Consider the following 26,272-nt stretch of genomic DNA (forward strand, 5'->3'; position numbering starts at 1 on the left):
TCAGATCCTTCTGTTTATTATTCCAGGAAAAAGAGGTAGCGTATTTAAAAGTGTTTTCTCCTAATTCAGTTCTGTATTGTGAGAGTGTAGGTAGTACTGTTTTCGCTTTTGTACACATATAAACACACAGATAAGAATGACCATTCCCAAAAAGAGATGTATTTACAAAAATAACTAATAGGCAAGTCTGGAAGCAGAGATGACAGCTTAGCCGCAGCATAACAATGATGTACATGATTTTGACAGTCAGTAATAAAACATAAAGCACAATTATAGTTCTTATTAATCTCTGGCTCTCTTCGACAGCATGTCTTTTATTCCGTCTTTTATTTTATTCCTTCTCTCACTCCAACCAGCAGATGGCCGCCCCTCCCTTAGCCTGGTTCTGCTGGAGGTTTCTTCCTATTAAAAGGGAGTTTTTCCTTCCCACTGTCGCCAAAGTGCTTGCTCATAGGGGGTCATATGACTGTTGGGTATTTCTCTGTATATATTATTGTTGGGTCTTTAACTTACAATATAAAGCGCCTTGAAGCGACTGTTGTTGTGATTTGGCACTGTGTAAATAAAAGTGAATTGCATAGAATTGAATAGACATTATCCAGCTTCTTTATGTGCTGACCAGGTGCATTCCTAAAGAGCAGATCTAATATCACCTTACTCTAGTAAATTTAAAAACAATTGCAGAAAAGAAGTGCTCTTAACCTGAGGTAAGAAAGGGAGTTTTACCTAAGGATGGAAAATTGATAAAAATTCAAAATCCATTACGATATCACTTTGATTCAGTTGTCTCATAATTACCATCTAACATTATATACCTGTAGGCTACAGTTCTAGGCACCAACAAAAATCTCTATGCTAATGAGGACACACAAATAGTCTTTCTCTTAGTATTTATGTATGAACACGAAGCCAACAGCACAAAGCAAAAATAAAAAACAGCACAAAGAGACTTTAAAGTGATCACCACAATGATTCTATGTTACAAACAAGAACAGGTAGAAACAGAGGCTCCAGCCTGACTGCTAATGACTATTTTTTGTTACCTGTTGAAAGTCCAGGTCTGGCTACTGGGCTGTGGTTGGCATTCACTCAGCTCTATCACTCTGGGTTCTTGGCTAGCTTAGCGTTAGCATGAGGTGTGTGGAAGTGCTTGCAAAGAGCCGAGGTTTTGTTATCAGCATAATGCAGATATTTCTGCCTGGATACAGTTTTCAACTTTATCATTGCACTCTTATCTTTGAGTGCAATAAAATATAAATAAAATGTTCATGTCCAGACTGTAGACTGTGCCACTAATTTCTTCCTCCGGAAAACAGCAGCAGATTTGCAATCACAGTTCATCACCATATAATTAGTTACTTGACAGGACTGAATCAGAAATTGATTCCAGACTGACTCCTCCTTTCTACCATCTTTATGCACCAAAGTCAAAGGAGCTTGCAAAGAAAAGCGTCTGGACTTCTTTAAGTTGCTTGAAGACGTTTCACCTCTCATCCGAGAAGCTTCTTCAGTTCTAAGGCGTTAAGGCGCCCACTCACATCCTGGGCCATCTGACCTCAGGAATTCGCATGATAAGGTGGGGCCAGGTTTCACAATGAACGCACCCGAAACTCTGGCTGATTGGGACCCACGCCCAGTTTCCCACCTTGGCTCAGGCGATTAGAGGATCATCAGGGGGTCCTTTTGTCCCTCTGTGGGGGGAAACTCCCACTAGGTTTATATCTGGGACTCTCCACCATTTGACCTTAGAACTGAAGAAGCTTCTCGGATGAGAGGTGAAACGTCTTCAAGCAACTTAAAGAAGTCCAGACGCTTTTCTTTGCAAGCTCCTTTGACTACGATGACCTGGATGACTGAGAACATTCACAGATTTATGCACCAAAGTTGCTATGAAGACAGCAACTGACTGGAAGTGCTCAGAGACCTGGTTCTCTGTCTTCAAAGCAAAGCTTTGTTTCCTTTGAAATAAGGAATCAAGTTCATTGCACGTGGTTGCACTAATTTTGGTCATGTTGCACATGTTCCAACCACTTTTTCCCCCTAGTACCACTGTAGGTTGATGCAGTGAGTGAGTGGACAACAACAAAGATGATGCCAGAAAGAGATGTTACTACAGGGACCACAAGGAGGAATTCTTTGGTAGGAAAGCTGTGATTCAGGGTGATTCAGAGAGGAGAAAATAAAAAGATCTAATTTTGTTGTTGAAAAAATAATCTTTTGGGGCTTAACGTTGTCCAGCAGACGTAAGGCTCATCAGAATAGCTTTTCCATCATTAAATATACCTGGTAGTAATCTATGATATGTTCACTCTATAAAAATACATATTAGCAGCTGCAGGCTAAAAAATAATATAAAATAATATAAACCACATTTAGGCACAACATTCTAACTATTACAATATCTAGTTATTTTATTTAATATTTAATTAATTGCAATATTTTTTTCATTTATGTGTAAAATGAACCCATACTTAGTAATATAACAGCTTTTTAACAGTATGTACTAATGTGTAAACATTATGTGCATGCCTAAATCTGGATAAAGCTGAAACCATTAATACTTTAAATCACTCAAGTCAAGGCAGCACCAATGCAACCTTTAAACAGCCACAACATGATGGATACTCTCATGTGCTCTTCTTATGACCTGTCACCATAATGTCAGAATATATTGTCTTGTTGATATCTGTGATATGTATATACTTTTATATATAGTGAAGTGGATGACGGAGCACCAGATGTGTTGGGTGGACTGCTGGGTTGGGTTTATTTTTCAGGAACGATCCGAGCATGTACAATGTCTTATATTTCTCATTAGAGATATTTTTCAGGAAATAGATTTCAGCATTCATTTATCTTCACTTACCTACATCACTGCACTTGGCTAAGCAGTGCAATTCCAATCTCATTGCCAGTCCCAACATCAACAGATCAGTTTTATATTTCTTTCCATCTGGCTAGTGGGTAACTGTACTGAATGTTGAGTTTTTCTACATATTGGTTTTGTAAAGCATCAACTGCACAGTCAGTTCACTGTTTAATGATTGTGTTTAGGCCTGATTTAACTGGCTTAGGAATGATGAAATGGTTTGCATTAGGTTACAAAACACTGGTGCTTTACTTTGTCTGGTATTTATTGTAACCCAGTTAGCCCAATTAAGATGATTGCTTGTTCTGAATGTTATCCAGACAAAGAAAGCAGCTGTCATAACGATTTCAGAATAACCATTGTATGGAAAATAGTGTAAAGCTATGTCTACCTTGGACTTCACTATGAGGAGTATAATAAAATTACTTTGCACAGAGGGAGAGATTACCCAATAGGTCCCAAACCCTCACTTTGTTTGAGACCTCATGCAGTATGTCCTCTTGCAATTTAAAGGCCAGAAGATAATAAAAATATAATCTTTTACTTACCAGGTTCTGGATTTCTGCTACAAAAGCAGTGAAAAACTAACCTAAGATTCACTAGCTTGTAGAACTATTTTTAGCAGCAGTAATCTGAGTAACTTGAAATAATAATTTTCTGTAAAACTTTCACATCAGTGGGGAGGGATTTTGGTCCAATCTTCTCTATAACATTGCTTCAGTTCGTTGAAGTTTGTGGTCATTTGGGTCTCACTGTGGTGAGACTACAGTCATGTTGAAGGTTGAAAAGCAGAGGGTTTCTCCTTGCAGCCCTTCCAAACAAGCCATTCTTGTTCAGTGTTTTTATAATTCTACTGTCACAAATTTTAACATTGTAACTGAGGCCTGTAGAGTCTGAGGTGCGGCTTTTGGTTTTTTTGGGGGTTTTTTTTGCAGTCATCAACTGACTTTGGGGTGACTTTGCTGGGATGTTGATGCCTTGAAAGACTGGCAACTATCTGTGAATAATCTTTCACAGTGTAAAATGATGGACTTCAGACTACAGACTACAGGACTGTGATTGCAGCCATTACCCAACTCTCTGTGAATGGTACTCATGGCCATTGATCAGTAGGCTTTGATCAGTGGTTGTTGATCAATGGTCATGAGAATTTGCATAATTAAGATTAAGGAACTGACCTCCCAGCCCACTGTTCCTTCAGTGGGCTGTTTTCAGTCATTGTGGTGATCGTGGTTCAAGAGTTAGCAGTTCGTCTTGTAATCGGAAGGTTGCCGGTTCAAGCCCCAGCTTGGACAGTCTCAGTCGTTGTGTCCTTGGGCAAGACACTTCATCTACCTCTTACTGTCAGTCTGCCCCAGGGCAGCTGTGGCTACAACTGTAGCTGCCTCCACCAGTGTGTGAATGTGAGAGTGAATGAATAGTGGGATTGTAAAGCGCTTTGAGGGTCTCGAAAAGCGCTATAGAAATGCAATCCATTATTATTATTATGCAAATGTACTGTTTATAAGATTTGGGGAAACCTGCAGTCAGCTGAGATTGAAGAAGTCACCTGGATGAGTGACGAAACGTTTCTCCCACAAAACGCTACGTCCAAATGAACAGAATCAACTTTTGGAGATTTACTTAGCTGGATGATTGAGCGTGCATCAAGATGGACTTCAGATAGTGTGGAAATGGCTTTATAACCTTACAATGATTAACTGAATTTCAAGGGTTAAAGAGTATCTCAAAGTGATTAATATGTCAAAACCACTTCACCCGCAATTCTCTCAGGTGCTCTCGATGTTTTTGGGTAAAGTGACTCCTTTTTACAAACCACTGCTTAAGTTTGCGTATAGATTCTGGGCATGTGTGTGTGTCTTTGTCCCTCTCCTGACCTCACAAGTTGTCAGACTAGCTGTCTCCCTTTCTTTTATACCAATCCCCCTTTCTCTCTTACCTCTTTCCTTTCTTACTAAACATTTACTCTGAGAAGAGACTTCTTCTAACCTTATCTACAAGACAGCCCTCTGTATACACGTGTCAGTGTTAGATATCTGTACTTTTTCAAGCAGGACACACAAGTCTTTGGATTTTAACATAACATTTTGTCTAGGAAAGGAGCTTTCCTGTAGGAAGTCTACTAAATGAAAGTGCTGTTCTTAAACACTGACTGTACCAACAATAACATGGAACTTTTTAAGATGTGAGCCTGCATTAGCTCACTTCATTTTACTGCAGTACATGGTATCTCTTTGGACACAGTGCTATATATTGTGTGTGTGTGTGTGTGTGTGTGTGTGTGTGTGTGTGTGTGTGTGTGTGTGTGTGTGTGTGTGTGTGTGAGAGAGAGAGAGAGTCTGCTTGTATGTGAGCGCCCATATCTAATATATGGGCTCTCGAATGCATGCACTTGTATGGTGTTTAGCATTTTGCATGTAAATATGTGCACAGTAGATGTTCATAGTGTGGAGATGTGGATGTTTGGCTTGGTGCGGGAGTGTGATAGGGTTTGACATTTGGCACACCACCATAACTATGTTGTTGTTCTGTATAGTTTAGCTCTCCCCAGTAGAAATAAATCTGAAATTGTTTCCTAAAAACATATTACGCCATTAGCGTGAGTGAATTTGTGTGCGTAGAAACCAGCCAATGTTTTAGACTTTCTTTTTATCATTTTCTGATTTTCCCATTTCCGACCGTCTTATTATTTTCCTATCTGAACAACAAAATAGGGCTTTTTATATCAACATAAACCACCACTATGATTTCTTTAATGACTTGTATGTTTAATCTGTTTAATCTATAATCTGCTGTAGTTAACTATTTCTTCGTCTTTCCTTCACATGATGATGCTTCGAATGAATATAAGACAAACCTAATTTATTCCAGTGTTCCCACATGCAGGAAAACATTCCACTATCATGTGTCATCCTGTTATAAACTATTCCACTTGCCAAAGACCCCAATAAATGTCATAACATCGTTTGGTCCTATTTATGTTTAAAACAGCTTTATTACACTCACCTAAAAAGATCAGTTACCCAAGAGCAAAACTATGTGTAAGTATGTACAATAATGGGGGCAATCTTTCCAAATGAAGAAAGATCATTCGTCTTTAACATCCTGTCCCAACCTTTTTAAAATAGAAAAAAAAGTATCCTTTGTGAAGGGTTGGGAGTGCAGATTGAGAGAAACAAGTCCCTATAAGGGGGGAAAGGAGAAAAGAGGACTGGAATGTCAAAATAAACTCTCATTCTGGCAAGGCTTCATAGGTAATAGATCAACATCCCTTTTTCATGCTAGGAAATCTGTTTTAGGCGCTGTGCACAGTACCTCTGTTTAACTTGAGGCATCTGGATGCTGGGTTTTGCTTTAGTAGCTTAACTGAAGGGCAAGAGGAAATCAATATAGCCAGAAAACACACAGTAGACCTGCAGCAAGTCATAGAAATGTTTATGTTTATATTAAACCACAAAATTCTGAATGTTTTTTTTATAATCTTGCTTCTAATAGCAACTTCTACCTCTTGTTATCCCCTACACCTCACCAAACTCCACCATCCAAATTAGTCATGTTTTTGACATCTCAGAGAAGTAAACTGTCTTTCATTCTTTTTGCAGAACACTTTCTCCAGCGTCTTTCACATGGATTATGAGGAACTGGTGAAGGACTTTACTGGTGAAGTCCTAGATGCCCCAAAAAGGTAAGAGGATCACCCTCAGCACAAGCCTGTTAAAATGGCATTCGAGTGTTAATGACTTTATGCCTTCAGGCATACTCTAGCTATTTTCATCAGTATTTTTGCAATGTTGAAAACTGTCCTTTCTCTCTCCCTAAGAGGCCTTTAGATGATGTTTGCATAATGGACACTTGCACAAAGATCTATTATCATCATGTAGAAGGAGATGTTTTGGAAGTAATGAAAGTCTTATTATGCCCCTTCAGTCACACTGAATTGATACAGTGTAGACAAGAACAAGGGGTTCAATACTCTTAAGTTTGCTGAGCTGATTTGCAGCCTGTTGGGATCTTTTTAAGGTAATCCAAATTCTTCACCTGCCATGTTCCTAGATATTCAACTGCAGGATTTCAGTACAAAGCTTTTGGTCCTCATTAGCTGGGCCCTTTTGGCTTCATTGCACTGTCCTTAGGTTAAAGTTGACAGATCTTGGGTTACAACCCATTTACCATGATGATGTGGACGCTTTTACTGACTTGGAGGCCATCTGAAGCCTTTCTCAGACACCATCCATTATGAACATTGTTTTGAGATACATGTGCACTCCTATTACATCTGACAACTCAGGTGGATGATGGAGATTTTGGTTGCTGTTAGTTTGTTGTGTTCCCTGAATTAGCGGTTTTTGTGGCGTTGTAGGGCACATGGTCATATTGGTGGAAACAGCTGCCATTTCCATGAGCTGTGTGCTTGGTCTATAGCTCAGGTGGTAGAGCAGATCACCTACTAACCGGAATGTTAGATGGGAAGCACTTAGGAACAGCATAGAAAAAAGTGCTTGTGCAATTTGGTGTGAATATGTGAATGTACAAGTTGTGTAAAGCGTGTTGAGTGTTCAGATAGAGTAGAAAAGTGACATATAAGAACCAGTCCATTTAACCTGCAACTTTCCAGTTAGTACCATTGATCAATGGGGTTTGATGAGTGGTTGTTGACCAGTGGTCATGATAATTTGCATATTAATGATCGAGGAACTGACCTCACAGCCCATTGTTCATTTAGTGGGCTTGTTTCAGTCATTGTGAAAATATACTGTTGATAAGATTGGGGAAACCTGCAGTCAGCTGAGACTGAAGAAGTCACTTGGATGAGTGGCGAAAAGTTTCTCCTGCTGAAAACGCTGCGTCCAGATGAACAGAATCAACCAGTCCATTTACCATTTAACAGTCATTAGGGGTAGTCACATCCATAGCAGGACATCTCTGTCATGGTCCTGGGTCGTTGATCCAGCATTTTGTGTTCATTATTATTATTATTATTATTATTATTATCATCATATGTTTGGGGGGTTCTGTCTATATGTATTTGGGGTTGGATGTTCTAGGTCTTTGGTTATAGTTTATGCTCCCGGTTAGGTTTCGTCAGTGTATACTTCCTGTTTTACTTTGTATATCCATGTATGACTCCTCTGTGTTCAGTTTTGTGCTCTCCCTGCCTCGTCTGTGTAATTAGGATCAGCTGTGCCTCCCTCCGGTTTGCCATTTTGTGTTCCTCAGCGTGTGCATACATAGTGTCTGGTTACCTGTGTTCCCCGATGGTTCGTCTGTGTTATTCTGCGTCATTGGGTCATCTTTGCGTCTCTCTGCTCCACATTCTGCTCTCCATTTGCAGCTCTCCATCCCCTGTGTACCTCTTTATGTCTTTCCCTGCGTGTGACTTTGTGAGTTATGGTTTCGTGTTTTGTTATTATTAGTGTTCCCCAGTTTAGGTTTATGTTAAGTTCTGCCCTCGCTTTTGTTATTGTGCACTGTAAATAAACTCACTCGCACCTCCGCCGCTGTCGGCAACATTCACTCCACCACACGACTGCTGCCCCAGCCGTGACAATCTCACTCCAACTAAATAAACAATTTCATTCACAGTATTCTCAAACTTGGAGACTTGAAGACGGGTGATTGGTAATAACAGTGTGTCCGGAAGGGATGTGACTGGGAAGGACCTAAACCCAAGTGGCGTTCTTTTATTGGACTTATGTGCTAACCACAGTTTGTCCATTATAAACACCAAATTTAACCATAAGGGTGTTCATAAGTACATGTGGCAAAAGGACAGTTGCAGGTCGACAATCAATTTTGTAAAAGCAGGTTTGCAAGCTATATTCTGGACACTAAGTGTAAACAGGCACTCAATTGTGAACTGATCATCACCTAGTGGTGAGTTGGCTCATGTGGTGAAGGAAAGGCCTGGTGCATCCAGACATATAGTGAGGGTGTACTGGCTTCATCTGGAAGAGGCCCAGTAAGCAAGGTATTCGGTTCCCACTTCCAACATGTTCTGCACCTCCTCCTGTCATGGTCCCATTTCAAATCAGATAGAGGTTGCTGGAGGTGACGGGAGCCATCAAGCTGAAGAAGAGGTTGTATGGGGGCTCGGATTGTCTGTAGAACTCTGGAGGGAGCTGGCAGGCACTGGCAGGCCAAGTGGAGTGCAGTTCTTGCAATAGCTCAAACAAAAACTCGGGTGTGGGAAGAGCTCGGTAAGGTTATGGAACAAGACTTTTGATTGGCCTTGAAATTATTCTGGTAAACCACCAAGCAACTAAGAAGTGAAAAGTAGTGCTTTACTCACACAGTGTATGATGTGCTGCTGACTTCCACTGAGCATGTATTTGGGCAGTGGAAGGAATACTTTCAGGGTCTCCTCAATCCCACTGACACATGTTCTGGAGAGGAAACAGAGTCTGGTGACGAGGGGGGGGGGGGGGGGTGACTCGTCCATGTCAAAAAGCTTCCACTTTGATGGCCTCATCTCTGCTTTTGGTGAATAATGTGGTCCTGTCAGCTTCATTGGTTGGTGCTGACTTACACTTAATTGTCCTGGTCTGTTGGTCATGAGTCAAGGGAGAGAGGAGCAGGTGATTGAGAGATGGATTCATGAAAAAGTAGATTCTATTAATCTGGATGTAGGGTTTTTTAGTGGGAAAACTAAAATTGCTAGATGAACGGAACAAACTTTTTTGGATTTCTTTACCTGGATGATTGAGCATGCATTAAGAAACAGATGGATTTACAACCTCTGAGCAATAACAGAAAGAATTACATTTTGGATACAAAAAGCAAAAATTAGCTTTCTCCAAAGGCTAGCCGTTCCTTAGAGATAGAGTGAAAAGTTCAGTCATTCAGGATGAACTCAGAGTCACTCCTCCTCCTCACTAAAAGGAAGTAACTGAGTTGGTTTGGGCATCTGACTAGGATACCTCTTGGGTGCCTTCTGGGCAAGGTTTTCTGTGCATATCCTACTCATAGGAGTCCCCACGGTGTTAAGTGACGGCTGTGTGCAGACAGGAATAGGACCCAAGGTGCAGACTCCAGAGACAAACTTAAACCGAAACAGCTTTAATGCTGAACTCAAACATAACATAACTGGAAAAAATCAAACTAAACTAACACCGGCGGACTGACAAAACACACAGCAAAATAAATGGTAGATCACGACACGGACACAGCGAAACACAGGGCTTAAATACACAGAGGGAGCAATCAGGGAATGGGTAACAGGAGGGAAACACAGCTGGGGCAAATCAGGCCTAACGAGACAAAGGAAGCAAAACACGAAATTAACATGAGACATGGACTTTCAAAGTAAAACAGGAAACATAACAGAGATGGAACAAAAGACACAGACTCACATGCAGTCACTACAACAGAGGGAACAGAGACGTGGGACCAGGGCAGACACAGACACTGACTGGACACAGGGATATAGCAGACAGGGGAGACAGCAACTAAGGATTACACAGACAGAAAACCAGAACACTAAAACTCTAACCAAACCCCACCCAGAGAACCTTAACTAAGAATAATCCTAAGACCCGTAAAGCAAAGCTAGAATATAATGAAATAACAAAATCAAAGAACCAAAAACACAAAACACTGGGTCAACGACCCAGGGACCCTCACACACGGTAGACCCAGGGAACACTGGGAAAGATTACATCTCTCAGCTGGCCAAGGAATGCCTTGATGTTCCCTCGGATGAGCTGAAACAACTGACAGGGGAACTATTGAACTGTTCTATATATGGTTTTGGTTGCTCATTAAAAGTTTGTGTACATTATGACTACTAGTGCATTCTTATGCTACGTCACTGGTTGCCTGTTAATATGATGCAATTATAATATGTCATGCATAATTAAGGTTTTGTGGGTCTAAATTGGAAGTTATTTTTGTGATATTAAAATTATATTATACATTTATAAGGTCTTACAGGTGCATAAACTTTACAAATAAGCCACTTTAGCAAGTTGTGTATATATTTGCCATGGCAGGAAAAAATTAATGATCAGTAGTTTTTATCTCTGTGTCCTGTTTGTTCTCTAGAAATGATAAAATGTCGCAAATAGTATAATGGTCATTTGTAAGGGAGAAACGGGAAAATAAGAGTCGTGAAATGATTAGAAAGGAAACACAAAGAGGTGAAGACTGAGTTCCCAACACAGGGTTAAATGGTTTTAGTATTTACAGCCAGGATGAGTAGAGGGCCATGGTACAAGGGAAAGGATTTGGGAATCTGCAGTTGTAGACTTGGGTTGCAGCCAAGAGGGGTGAATAAGAACTAATCTGATTTAAGATACAATGAGATAGAGATCCTTCCCCTTTACTCCCTCCCACTCACTCGTCTTTTGGCATGCTGCTCTCTAGGGCGGCCTGACCTCCACAGTTGCTATGTAGCATCTAAAATTCAATCTTAATCTCATCCTAAGCAATACAATTGGATTGCATGTTTGTATTTGTGTGTGTGTTTGTGTGTGCAGTTAAGTGTGCATTCACTACATTTTCTGTGTATCAACATATCCATATATAACCTATGCATATATGTTAGTGCTTTATGTGATTTTGATTAGTCAGTTTGGTTTGCCTGGGGTAAGAAGAAGAAAAAGAGGTATGCTATAGTTTGATGGACTGCATATTTATAGGAGAAGTGAGAATAAGATTTTATACTAATAAGAAGCAGATAAAATTGGATTTTAGTTTCTGATAAGTTTCTAATTAATGACAAGTTTCTGAAAATAAACTCTGCATGAAGTGCAGCCATATCAGCTTGCAGCCATGGATAAGTGTAAAGAGCTCACTGAGATTGAGTGTGGTACTATAACGGGATGCTATTCCTAGATATTGTGCTATCAACTTTCTAAATAGTATTACTGCAAAGTGAAAGTATTTAGGAGGCATAGTACCTCAGACACAAGGCTGAAACCCACATAAAATGACAGAGCATTATTGTCAAGTGCTGAGTCATATAGTGCATAAAATTCACCAACACTCTGCTGCTAAGAGAAGTGTGAAACCCCAAAAGTAGGGATATTACTATTTTCCACCAAAAAACATTAAAAATGTAGCTTTATGAAAATAAATACAATATGACAGAACAAACCAACTCAATAAGTAAAATATTAATACAGAAAAGTTAGGAGCTTAATAAATTAAGATCTAAATATGATTCAATAGGGAGCTTAAAATGAATGCAGGTATTGTGGTAGTAAATATACAGTACATGAACGTAGATAAAACTTTAACCAAACTTTAAAGTAGTTCCTTAACTTTAACGTAACTCTTTAATTCTGTGATATTATTTAGTAATGTGTGTATTTTTTATTGCATATTTCATAAACATTCCTAACTGTAAAATTGCAATATAAGCAAACAAATGAAGCCTGAATATAACATGCTATGTAATGTATTAACACTGCAGTTTGTAGACCCAATTTGAAGCTAATCTACATAAGAAAATATACAGCTCAAGAATCGAGAGGAAAGCTCAAATCACACATGAGATTTTGACTGAAATATTCAAGTTGAAAAATATTTTATGGCGTGGACAACAAATTGATGTGACAACATTACATATATTTCCTACAATATACAAGTTTAAGTTTTTTTTTTTAACAAAGAAGTCAAATTATTTTGAATTCAGCTATGCTACTCCAAATAAAAATCAAAAGGATGTCATGCACTACTCAACGACTCACTACAACGTTTTTGAAAATTAATTTAAAATCTGAACCACATATTTGTGGGTTAATTCCAAATATTAGGAGGGGCCAAAGCTCTTTGTGCTGAGAATCACAACAAGAAAGGCATGTCATAAGATTCTGAGAAATGGAATAACACACTGATTAATGTTCATAGGATTTGGTGACGATAATAATGTAAGTGGTCTTTAAATGTAACCTTAATGCATTTAAAATAAAGAAAACTAAAAATACAGAGAATTCATGGTTTGGTATATTTTTATTTTATTATTATTAAAGATCAGGTAATACATAAAACATGCTTTTGATCAGACTTTAATCACTTTTTCCATTACTTTTCCCATTCTGTGTCTCTTAGCTATATCTTTATAGCTAAGACACAGCTAGGACACAGTAAAGGAAAGTTTGGTGAAACAAATGGACCTGTGAGTTTCAAAACAGAGTTTTAACATCCTTTTCTTGTGTGTGACTGATTTAAACCCAACGCACAGATATTCTTCTTACTAGGTCTTTTATTTTTTAGATATTCTGCTCTCCAGGCCTCCTATTTTTGTGTCTGAAATTGAAATAATTGGTAGATGGACCAGACACAAACCAGACCTTGCCTTGTCTTCTATAGGGTCTCATTTTGTATATCCCACTTTCATTCCAGTTTCTCCTAATCTAATAATTCTGTTTAAATGCTGCTGTGTGTATGTGCTAGATTTCCTCTGGGACAGCTGCGAAATGGCAAAAATGAGCAACTCCATCTGGGCCGATGTGGGAAGGGAGGGAGGAGCAGTGCAGGATGTTAGCTTTGACTGTCTGGAACTGCTGGAGGCTTTTTATAGTGACATTAACTGCCACGGCTGTGGCTTCCCAGTGACACGAAATCTTTTTCGCTAAAGCTGGAAGTTCAGTCATGCTGAACTGATGCTGTAGATACAGCTCACAGGAATGGCAGGCAGATGATTTCAAGCAGACAAAGTGGGACAATGAAGTTTGTGTGGGTCTGGAGCTTGATTGTTGCCCGGAATCAAAACCCAAAATTTTCTGTCATGGTTTACATGATGCCGGCAGGTTTTCTATGACCTTGTTTAAGTCAGTCACAGGGCAAGGGAGAGGAAGGGTGGATTTTAGTGTGGATTTCAGTTTGAGTGATTAAACCCAAACACAAATGCACATAGTCTGCTCCTTTTCCATCTGTGTGTGGGTGTATACTGAGGTCACTTTGGATAGGACACATTGAGGTAATTAGCTTGAAGGATCAAATTTATCCAAATTTAAAGGCCTACCATGCATTAAATCTTGGAAATCAAAGAAAAACACTAAAAGACTCACTTTTACTTGAGTAAACGAATGACTATCAGAGACTTAAACACTCCATTGTGCTACAAATCTGCACACACATACACACTACAAAATTCATGTTTTAATGTTAAATGTTCTATTTTTGCTCTTAATAAAAAACTAGACAAATAATTTAAGTAAGTAACTTCAAGGGCCAAATACATTATATTTCTTTACGTCAATATAGTAGGGGTGTCGTGGACCGTAAGTGGCCCCCGGGCCACGAGTTTGAGACTCCTGCTCTAGTAGAACCAGGCTTAGGGAGAGGCAGACATCTGCTGTGTTGGGAGGAATTTGCCAATAAGTGTACTTCAGGTCTACTTCACTGGATGGTTAAGAGTGTAAAGAGTCTCAGAATCTGTGGGCACAGTTGGCTGGAATCACTTGCCCATAATTTTACCTCTAACCCTAGCCAGCCAATGGAAGAACACCCACTGGTTGAGGAATGTCTTCTCCTGATCCACAGAGATGTTCACTTGCCCTAGTGCCCCATATTAATCATTTGCCAGTAAAGCCTTGCATAATGTATAATGGGCTTCTAAACAGTTCAAAACACAAAATACATCAATATTCAGTTTTTTGTTTTTTATTTATTTATTTATTAATCAATCGTTGTTTTTTGGGTCACGGCCTCCCTGATCTGAACCCGAGCGGTGCTCTGTTATTGGACTTCTGTGCTAACCACAGTTTGGCCATAACGAACACCCTGTTCGAACATAAGAGTGTCCATAAGTGCACGTGGCACCAGGACGCTCTAGGCCGTAGGTCGATGATCGATTTTGTAATTGTATCAGCAGACCTGCGACCATATGTTCTGGACACTCGGGTAAAGAGAGGGGCTGAGCTGTCAACTGATCACCACCTGGTGGTGAGTTGGATCAGGTGGCGGGGGAGGACGCTGGACAGACCTGGTGCACCTAAACGCGTAGTGAGGGTGTGCTGGGAACGTCTAGCAGAGGCCCCAGTCCGCGAGATCTTCAACGCACACCTCCGGCAGAGCTTCGACAGCATTCCGAGGGAGACTGGGGACATTGAGTCCGAATGGACCATGTTCAGAGTCTCCATTGCCGAAGCTGCTGCATTGAGCTGCGGCCGCAAGGTGGTGGGTGCCTGCCGTGGTGGTAATCCCCGAACCAAATGGTGGACACCAGAGGTGAAGGGAGCCACCAGGCTGAAGAAGGAGTCCTATCGGGCTTGGTTAGCCTGTGGGACTCCGGAGGCAGCCGACAGGTATCGACAGGCCAAGCGGAATGCGGCTCGGGCAGTGGCTGAAGCAAAAACTCGGGTGTGGGAGGAGTTCGGAGAGGCCATGGAAAAAGACTTTCGGACTGCCTCGAAGAGATTCTGGCAAACCGTCAGACGTCTCAGGAGGGGAAAGCGGTGCTCTACCTGCACTGTGTATAGTGCTGGCGGAGCGCTGCTGACGTCGACTGAGAAAATTGTCAGGCGGTGGAAGGAATACTTCGAGGACCTCCTTAATCCCACTGACACGTCTTCCGAGGAGGAAGCAGAGTCTGGGGATGAGGGGAATGACCCGCCAATTTCCGGGGGCGAGGTCACTGAGGCAGTTAAACAACTCCTTGGTGGCAGAGCCCCTGGTGTTGATGAGGTCCGCCCCGAGTTCCTGAAGGCTCTGGACATTGTAGGGCTGTCCTGGTTGACACGCCTCTGCAATGTTGCGTGGAGATCAGGGGCAGTACCTGTGGACTGGCAGACCGGGGTGGTGGTCCCCATCTTTAAGAAAGGGGACCGGAGGGTGTGTTCCAACTACAGGGGGATCACACTCCTCAGCCTCCCTGGGAAAGTCTATGCCAGGGTGCTGGAAAGGAGAGTTCGTCCGTTAGTCGAACCTCGGATACAGGAGGAACAATGCGGTTTTCGTCCTGGTCGCGGAACACTGGACCAGCTCTTTATCCTCTCCAGGATACTTGAGGGTGCATGGGAGTTTGCCCAACCAGTCTACATGTGTTTTGTGGACTTGGAGAAGGCATTCGACCGTGTCCCTCGGGGTGTCCTGTGGGAGGTGTTGCGGGAATATGGGGTGTCTGGCCCATTGCTACGGGCCATTCGATCCCTATACAACCGTTGCAAGAGCTTGGTTCGCATTGCCGGCAATAAGTCGGACTCGTTCCCGGTGGGTGATGGGCTTTGCCAGGGCTGCCCTTTGTCTCCGGTTCTGTTCATAATTTTTATGGACAGGATTTCTAGGCGCAGCCAAGTGGCGGCGGGCTTTCGCTTTGGTGGCCTCAGAATCTCATCTCTGATTTTTGCAGATGATGTGGTTCTGTTGGCTTCATCGGGTGAAGGCCTCCAGCTCGCACTGGAACGGTTCGCAGCCGAGTGTGAAGCAGCGGGAATGAGGATCAGCACCTCCAAATCTGAGGCCATGGTTCTCAGCCGGAAAAGGGTGGAGTGCCCACTCCGGGTCGGGGATGAGTTCCTGCCACAAGTGGAGGAGTTCAAGTATCTCGGGGTCTTGTTCGCGAGTGATGGGAGAAGGGAGCCGGAGATCGACAGACGGATTGGGGCTGCAGCTGCAGTAATGCGGACGCTGCACCGGTCCGTCGTGGTGAAGAGGGAGCTGAGTGTAAAAGCGAAGCTCTCAATTTACCGGTCGATCTACGTCCCTACCCTCACCTATGGCCACGAGCTGTGGGTAGTGACCGAAAGAACGAGATCGCGGATACAAGCGGCAGAAATGAGCTTCCTCCGAAGGGTGGCTGGCCTCTCCCTTAGAGATAGGGTGAGAAGTTCGGCCATCCAGGAGGGGCTCAGAGTAGAGCAGCTGCTGCTCCACATCGAAAGGAGCCAGCTGAGGTGGTTCGGGCATCTGACAAGGATGCCCCCTGGGCGCCTCCTGGGTGAGGTGTTCCAGGCATGTCCCACCGGGAGGAGGCCCCGGGGCAGACCCAGGACACGCTGGAGAGATTATATCTCTCGGCTGGCCTGGGAACGCCTTGGTATTCCCCCGGATAAGCTGGAGGAGGTGGCTGGGGAGAGGGAGGTCTGGGCCTCTTTGCTTAGGCTGCTGCCCCCGCGACCCGGCCCCGGACAAAGCGGATGAAGATGGATGGATGGATGGATGTTTTTTGGGTCATCCACAGGATTTTTCTGCTGGATTATTTGAAAGAAAATTGGAAAATTCACAAGTAGGCGTAGATTTCACTGTACTTTGTTGGACATTAATAGCAGATTAACACAACGGATGCAAAGACTATGCAATGCTCTTAAAAGTTAGTTAAAGAACCAAATTCTTTAACTAACTTTTACCACATGAACATGAAACCAGCCAGTGTTTGTGTCCACTTTTTTGACAGTGTTACAGCAAAGAAATAATTTAACACTATAAAGCTATATAGTAATCTACCGGAGATGGAACGGTCTCACCTTACTACACAACAACAGCAACGGGACTTGAGGCTAACCTCAAAACTGCTTTCACCTTGCTGTCTGATCACCCCATTTTTTTCTGCTTCCTTTGAGATTTAAGCTTCTCTCTTGCCAAGGTTGTGGTCTTTGGCAGGGATAGCTCAGTTGAGGCAGGAATAGCTCGGTAAGGAGAGTGGTGGTCCCATGATCGGAACATCGGGGTTTCAAATCTCCTAAACAGCTACTCTGAGGTACCCCTGAGCAAAGTACCTACACGCTGCTCCTCAGGCGCTAGATTCGGTGGCTTCTCACTGCTTTACTGAGTGAATGGGTTAAATGCAGAGAGGAATTTCCCCACAGGGATCAAGAAAGTATACAATTTTTATTTATTTATTTTGAGTTTCTCATTTTAAGGACGTAAGAGATTATATTTCTGTCCTTAACCTGATCCATTTCCTCCCAAGTCTCCCTCTAGTAAACCTCTGACCTGATGGGCAAACAGAAACACAAAAGGTGAAAAACCTGTAGAAACCTGAGGAAACTTACAATAGACAAACAGGAGAAGGTCTACCAGGTCTGTAAAAGGTTTACCTGTACAGTTATGACAGATAGTCTTGTCTGATCATCAACTGATGCTAAATGCTCTGGTCTTGGCACATAACACAAAACCAGAAGCTCTGTATATCTTAACTGGACAAACTGATATGAGCTATCTACACCCATTATAATAGACTACTTCTGCTGTTTCCTTTGGCTGGGTTATGTTTCCCTTGTGTGAAGTAGATAAGTTTGCTAGATCTAGTCTAAGAAAATGAATTACTGAAATACTCCTTGACCCAAATCGTTATCAGCTATTTTGAAACAAAAAAAAGACACTTTTTATCCATAACAAGAACTCCATAAAGCAAATGAACTGTACAATAGAAAATGCAAATGCTATTTATGGTCTCCTCACAACAATGATAAGAAAACTAAACTGGGCCAATATGGCATGTTTGTTAATAGAGGGATACACATGTTAATGTGATCTCTGGTCTCCCACTCAGAGACACAGGACTCCGAGCATCCAGCATTCAGACGGCTACCTGAGGACACTCATGTGAGAGAAAATCTGCTCACACAGATGTGTAGAACCAAATACTGTCAATAAGACAGTATTTGGACAGTTAAACTTGTCAGGTAGTGATTTCCAGCTGGTGAAAATGCAAGCTCCATGAACACGCACATATATGGATTCCAGCTGCTTTGATGTTGCATTAACTGGCATTACCGGGCATTTTGACTAGAGACCGGCCCACCAGGTATTAAAGCCATAAACTCCACCTAAACTTGGTTTATATCTGACCCAGATAGACTGCAGGTCATAACTTCTCACCTGAAGTTCAGTTCACCCGACACTCGGACCGGCGGCTGCCTCGAGTCTCTCCTCTTGCCTCCCCTTTCTCTCATCCACCCGCTGGCCTCCACCACTTGCTAATGTTACTGAATCTGTGGAAGCTACGCCATAGCCACCACCAAACAACTGAGTTGTTTTTACACACCGACCGGCATCTGGCCAATTCACCACCTTTCATTGTTTATACCGTTACAAAAAAATAAATAAAAAAATCATCGGCCCACCGAGCAAGCAGCCTGGTATGCCTGATGGCCAGTCCAGCTATGGCCGTGCCATCAGTTAACCCTTCGCGTGCCACAGGTTGCCGACCCCTGCTTTAGATAGAGCACTCTGAGATACTAGCCTAGGACAAGAGCTTCCATCATCCAAGACCGTTCTCGTCCATGATGCATTCACACTCGGTCTTCACGGAAGGTCTACTTTGCGCAGTCTCCTCTGAACAGTTGATTTAGAGATGTAACTGCTGCTGGAACTCTGTGTGGCATTTATCTGGGCTCTAATCTCAGATGCTGGTGATTTCTGAGGCTGGTGACTGAGATGAACTTCTCAGCAGCAGAGGTGACTCTTGGTCTTCCTTTCGTTTGGTGGTCCTCGTGTGAGCCAGTTTGGTTGTAGTGCTTGATGGTTTTTGCAACTGCACTTGGGGACACATTCAAGTTTAGCAACTTTCCGGACTGACTGACTGTTCCCATCTTCCCATTAAGAAGGCAAAAAATTCCACAAATGAGTCCTGACAAGGCACACCTGTGAAGTGAAAGCCGTTTCAGCTGACTATGTCATGAAGCTCATTGAAAGAGGGCCGAGGGTTTGTAGTGCTGTCAACTAAGGAAAAAAAACATATTTAGGGGCGATCGTGGCTCAAGAGTTGTCAGTTCGTCTTGTAACCGGAAGGTTGCCGGTTCGAGCCCCGGCTTGGATAGTCTCGGTCGTTGTGTCTTTGGGCAAGACACTTCACCTACTGGTGTTGGGCAGAAGGGCTGATGGTGCAATATGGCAGCCTCGCTTCTGTCAGTCTGCCCTAGGGCGGCTGTGGCTACAACTGTAGCTGCCTCCACCAGTGTGTGAATGTGAGAGTGAATGAGTAGTGGAATTGTAAAGCGCTTTGAGGGTCTCGAAAAGCGCTATATAAATGCAATCCATTATTATATTTAGAGTTATTTATCAATTTCTTCTTTGCTACATAATTCCATATATCTTTCCGCATATATTAGATGTCTGTAGTACATATCTACAATGTAGAAAGTAGCTAAAATGAAGAAAAAACATAAATGAAAGAGCACATTAAATGTTTATATACTGTCCAGTATGGTGCAGAAACGTAAATAAAGACTTTCCAGTGATCCACGTTCACTGTTGACTATAAGGAAAAATCTGTAAGGTCCATCCTTGATCATTTTCATAATATAATTGCTAGATTTCATCAAAACATGCTTAACAGTTTGTGTCTCTCATCATGGGGTCCTTTCTGTCATTTGCTAACACATGCTCATATTCCCTCCCAGTCTTACTCACACACCACTTACACCACAGCACTACAGCCAAAATCCATTGGCTTTAACTTTAGCTGACTTTAAGCTTGTGCCATGTTTATATATCCTTTTTCCATCATTTCTCATGCAGTATTATAGCTGGACTCTGTGGTTAAACTTGGAGAGACAAAAGATAACAAACAGGGTTATTAAGTGGTGACAGACATGACTGATGGCTTTAGCTCCCAGGTCTGAGCCAGGGCACACTGAACTCAGGTGCGGCTCTCTAGCTCCCCTAGTTTTTATTAGCCAGCAGCTATTTTATTATTCAGTGCTGTTAGCCTAGAGCAGGGGTCGGCAACCTGCAGCTCTTTAGTCTTTAGACTGCGGCTCCTTGGTTTGAGAAAATAAATTGTAAAAGTATTTAGCTGAAGTGTATTTTATTTGTGTTAGTTCTTTTTATTTATTTATTTTTTATTTAACTTGTAGTTCTAAATTGGAAGATTATCATGATCTTGAAATATAAAGTAGTACTATGTATAAATACATAGTAGTGTGCCACTACTATGTCAAAGTTGATACTATACATACTACTTAACTGCTTGTTGCTAATTTTGGCTGTTGAAAATACTCAGGGCTGCTGTTACTTCTAAAAGTCAAAGTACTGATACAGCACCACAAAGTCCCCCCTAGTAGAATTAATAGAAAAGGTTGCGCATTTTAAGAAAAAAAAAACTATTAATTGAGGAAGCAAAAATACTTAATACACATTATGCATGCATATTATGCCATGACCACCACATAATAAATGTTGCCACCCCATAACCAGTAGCAAAGTATGATAGAAACTGCATACTAGAACTAATAACTGTTATTTCTCTGCCAGAAATATTAAAATTGATACAAGGCAGAATCCATTTTATGTTGTTTATCCCAAATTCTGACCCTCCCTATTGCAACAGAGACTCATCAACCCAGAGAATGTCTTTCCTATCCTCTGTTGCATAATTTTGGTGAGATGCTCTTCTGCATATCTTGAATGTGTTTTGCTTTCCTATAAACTCAAAGTCATCTGGGTATTCTCCTCTGACCTCTGGCATCAATAAGGCATTTTCTCCCGGACAATTGCTTCTTACTGGATATTTTCTATTTTTTTGATCATTCTCTGTATAACTTGGATAGTTGTGTGGGAAAATCCCAGTAGGTCAGTGGTTTCTGAAAAACTCTGGTTAGAACAACCATGCCACATTCAAAATCACTCAAGTCCCCTTCTTTTTCCAATCTGTTGCTTGGGAGATCTTTTGATATCAGCGTCCCTCAATTCATTGAGTTGATTGGCTTATTACGCATTTGTGTTAATAAGTAGATGAACTGGATATACCTAACAAAGTTGCTGGTAAATGTATAAGAAATTATAAGAGTGACCGAAAAATGTGTCTTCTGCTTTCAGTGATATGTGGGCCTATGTGATAAACCGTTCTACCATAGCAGTTTTTGGACAAAGCTGTGTCTGTTAAAAGAAATGCTTTTTTAAAAATGGTCGTCAGGCACATTTACTTAACCGCCCACATCTTGTTTATTTACCTTTTCACAAACAGTAATGTAGAACTTTCAGTTTTTGGTTTTAAGTGCAGTTAAATGGTGTAAATATTTCCTGACAAACACCAGTTTCACCATCTGCCCAACAGGCTGCCAGCAGGGTGGTGGCAAACCTGGCAGGGTAATAAATCCCACTCCACCCCCCAAATGTATTTTTTTAACATCTGTTTTACATTTCATTTGGAGCACTTGAAACCAACAACATTAGTCAGGTTGTTGGTAGCTGTACATTTAAACAGAGCCTTTTAGACGAATCCAGCTCCAACTGGGAGCTAATATGGTCAGTGCATTGCAGTCAGCGACAAAACACAGGCTGCAAAGCCAGTCAAATTAACAGTCACATGGCAGAGATGGTCCCAGTCATGATGGAATTATCATGACTGGGACCATAATGTTTCAGCTCTTTTTTAGTCTTAAACCCTTGAAATGCAAATGTTTTAACATTTTATACAGTTGTTGCACAATGTTTGTATTTATTTCCGCTTCTTGGAAAATGTCTTCATTTTGGGGGAATATTATGCCTTTTCTCTTTTGTGTTTTATGTTTGGTTTTGAGGATAGCCCTTCTATGGTATCATAGTGTCCACAAGGGTTCAATGGATTATTCCAAGTGAGCTTGATACTAAATGCTTAGTTGTGAAGCTCTTTCTCTTTGTGTGTTTCTTCTCAGGGGCCACGATAACAGCCAGATTAACTATATGTACGCCCAGTATGTTAAAAACACCATGCAGCCTCTGAACATTGCCGATGTCACCAAGGACCAGCGCTTTCCTTGGACGGTCTGTACTCTTTTCTTTTCTTTTTTCTCTCTTTTTTTCCTTTTCCAAAAGTGAGTAATTATCCATCTTTTTCTCACAGAGTGAAAACCCATCTCACTCCAGCAATCAGATAAAGAGTTTGCTCTGCACTCCCATCAGGAATGGCAAGAAGGACAAAGTCATTGGTAGGCTTTGCTTTGTTGCCCGAATACAATGTTAGCATTGAAAGCATTAGCAGTTAGAAAGTAATATTGTGTTCTATGTCCAGATACATAAAAGGGAATATTAATTGTATATATTTTTTTGATAATGTAATCAGGAAAAGATTTTTGCATTACAGCATGTACTGTAGACAAAGTGGCTTATCACTGTCTTCAATTAATACCTTAGTTTTGTTTTTCTTTAAAAGTAATATAAATTATTTCTGTTTTGTGAAGCTATAGCATTAGCTAACCTTAGATTTTATGAGTTGCACCCTGAGTCAGTTGCATGCATGCAAGGAGAATACTAATGGCCTTACAATTAGTGTAGACTTTGACCATTATCCTACTCAAAACAAATGAAAGCATAAAGTTAAATTGAAAGCTTTGAAATAACTGACTAACTGGTAGCATTGTAGAAGTGCTTGTGTTTTGTGCTTGCAGGGACATTCTCCTGGTACTATGGTTTCCATTTTAAAACATGCTTGTTTGTTTTTTATTAATTACATAACACAGAATGATAATAAGATTTGGACAGTACAGATCCTGCATTAATATGGAAGCAATCCCTAAGAAATTCTGATCAGAGAGGGTTTTTTTCTCAGCAAGTTTTTCTCAAGATCGTTCTTACCTAAATTATTAGCTAGTTGTTTGTTAGTTGGTACAAACCATCATGAGATGGGATAACTATGGGCAAACTCATGACCCTGAGTCAGATGTTAGGTATTTACAGATTTTGTTGGACGTTGTTCATTGACTCCAATTCTGGAAGAATGAACTGATCCAATGACAAGATAAAATTGTTGTTATTCTAAAGCTCATAATCTTACCTGAAGGTTTGCTCAACTAACCTTTATATTAAGGCCTATTTAAAGTGAAGTGTTCTATACTAGACATTACCAAATATAAACAGTAATGTGTTTGTGTTTGCATGTAGGTGTTTGTCAGTTGGTGAACAAAATAGATGAAGTGTCAGGCAGCGTCAAGGCATTCAACAGAAATGATGACCAGTTCCTGGAGGCGTTTGCCATTTTCTGTGGTCTCGGCATCCAAAACACACAGATGTATGAAACCGTAGAGAGAGCTATGGCCAAGCAAGAGGTCACGCTGGAGGTGAGTCAAGCATAAACTAGGGCTGCTACAAACGATTGTTTTGATAGTTGACTAGTCACGGATTATTTTTGTGATTAGTTGGCTAATCAGATCATGCATCCATTGGACGTAAAATGTACAGCTTATTGCACCAGCAGCATCTGCTCTTATATAACTATTATTAGCTTACAGCTTTAAGTGTTTAAGGTATGTGCTAACTAAAAATAAAGACAAGATGATAATTTATTAAATTTTAATGAAATTTGCAGATTGTTTCAGTGGAGTTTAATAAACTCAGCCGTATGCTCCTTGCTATCTAACATATAACAGGACACCGGAGTATATTCTCGAGCATCTCACACTTCTGATAATCAGTTGTCTGCTTGACGTTTATTCAGCTGTGTGAAAACTTAATGTAATAACTTTAATCTCAGCCAAACCGATTTACTCAGGAGCAAATAAATTACTGAAAAAAGCCAAACAATAACATTTCTAAGTTATCTAAGTGTATTATATATCATGTTTAACCTGAGTAGCGAAAAACGGCGGTGGGTTTGAAAACGATTTCCCGGGAGTCCGGTGTTCTCACCGGCTCTAGTGAGCCTTGAACCCCAGCTAGCATCAAGCTGGTGGGTAACAGACGTCTCCGAAAACGTTGGAGCGCTTTTGAAAATATGTGGTGTCTTGATAAACTGAGCAGATATTTGAAGTTTACACAGCTACATTCTTGCCTGAAAGAATAATAAGAGTAATATTAAAACTAAGGAGCTGCCGCCATTGTTGGAAACTGAGCAGGACTGCGCTATGAAGGATGGGCCACGAAGTATATACCCGACCCATCCTTCAGATCTGGGGAAATGAAGGGCGCATTTGTCGGCCGCATTTGTCGGAGTCTTCGAATGTGGACAGTCTTCGTCGTGTCGCTGTAACATAAACGCCCTACTAATGCGGGCACAGGAGGATGCGGTTCCTTAATTTGGACACAGCTACGATACCGGACACTGCTTCTTCTTCTTCGGGGTTTAACGGCAGCTGGCATCCTTGTACATGCAGTGTTGCCATCTTCTGTTTCAGTCCGTTATTACACTCTTAAATCCTTCTACTTATTCCTGCGTCTTTTGGGATCTTAGAAAGCTTCAAACCACGCGCCGACTATTGAATTAGTCATCGACGATTTTGACTAGTCGACTCATCGTGGCAGCCCTAGCATAAACACACATATTGTACAAGTCTGTTTCTCCTCCTTTCCAACTCTTAGAAGGATATTGTAGATTTTCTTATTGTTAGCAGCCTCGCATTTGCATTTGCAAGGCCATTGTTTCAACTAGTGGTTTGAAAGGACGTTACAAAAAAATAAAGGAACGAAAAAAAGGAATTTTAAGCCCCATTTTCACTAAAATGAATCTTTGTAGAACTTTAATTCACATGAATACTTTTCAGGGGGAAAAAAGTCTTTCACACTACATTCTCTAGATGAGTAAAGATAATTTGTTTGAAAAAACTGAATTTCATCTTGCTATCAAAAGGGATGACAACCATTACCTATATATAAATATTGTATAGTGTTCTGAGATTTCCCTTCATTTTTTTAGTGAAGTGAAACCCTGAGGTATCTTCTCATCTCTCTGTTGGAGACACAAGTATCTAAGCTGATGTTAATTTTGGTGAACTGCATTTATCGATGGCTGTCAGCCCCTTAGTTCACTGCAGAATCACAGAAACTGCATCTGAAATCTCTTACATTCCACTTTTTTTGGAGCACTAGAATTATCTTAATTTGTTCTGCATCTAAAGACTGCAATCAGATCTTCTTCTTTATGCCCAAAATCACACGATGTAATGTGGATCATTTTTCAGATGTTGGTATTTGACTCAGCAGCTGGTTGGCTGGTGATGACAGTTAGTTACCAGTGAACTTTGAACTGTAAACATGAGTTAAAACCACACAAGTATTAGACAGCTGTAGCCTTAAAATGTTGAAAAATATTACATTTTAAATGCAACAAACAGGAGATGAAATCATTTCAAATTAGTCAAAATTGTCCACAAATCCAAAATGAACACTGGTCATTTGGACTCTGAGTCAGGACGCCAGTCAGTTGCTGTAGATGGCACAGCAGTGAGCTGTGTTGATGAGGAGGTGAGCAGATTAATCTTTTGTGACATTTAACTGTCGGCTCTGTCCTAAAACACAAGCAATCACAGCATGTTTTCTGGACTTCAAAGACATGATTTAATATTTAATATCTCTTCCACATAGAGAGGATCAATGAGCACTTCTACTAGAACAAACATTTTTGTCCAAGTTCCAGTGTCAGCAATCACGTGACATCAGACACACTTTTGATTCTAAAGGAGATCACTGTCACAGTGGGGAGGCTTTGATGACACAACAACACATTTATGTGGACAGTTCTGAAAGCATATGAAAGGCAGCCACTGGATTACAGGCAGGGAGAAATAATAAGTTTTGCAATGTTTGCTGCAGGGCATGAGTAGG

At 41.1% G+C, this 26,272-nt stretch overlaps 1 protein-coding gene across 1 annotated transcript in view; it reads left to right on the forward strand.

The window, feature by feature from the left end:
* pde5ab (phosphodiesterase 5A, cGMP-specific, b) overlaps positions 1 to 26,272 on the forward strand; it is a 72,474-nt gene that overhangs the window by 18,582 nt on the left and 27,620 nt on the right. The window contains exons 8-11 of the mRNA XM_086285308.1: positions 6,472 to 6,554; positions 22,393 to 22,501; positions 22,581 to 22,665; positions 23,618 to 23,793. Of these exons, the coding sequence (XP_086141434.1) occupies positions 6,472 to 6,554; positions 22,393 to 22,501; positions 22,581 to 22,665; positions 23,618 to 23,793 (453 nt within the window). The remainder of the gene's footprint in view (positions 1 to 6,471; positions 6,555 to 22,392; positions 22,502 to 22,580; positions 22,666 to 23,617; positions 23,794 to 26,272) is intronic.

This window comes from Aulonocara sp. 'chitande type north' Nkhata Bay, linkage group LG3 (assembly GCF_057382095.1).
Source record: "Aulonocara sp. 'chitande type north' Nkhata Bay isolate Kocher_YH1m ecotype deep benthic linkage group LG3, A_spYH_male_GT1.1, whole genome shotgun sequence".
Lineage (NCBI taxonomy): Eukaryota > Metazoa > Chordata > Actinopteri > Cichliformes > Cichlidae > Aulonocara > Aulonocara sp. 'chitande type north' Nkhata Bay.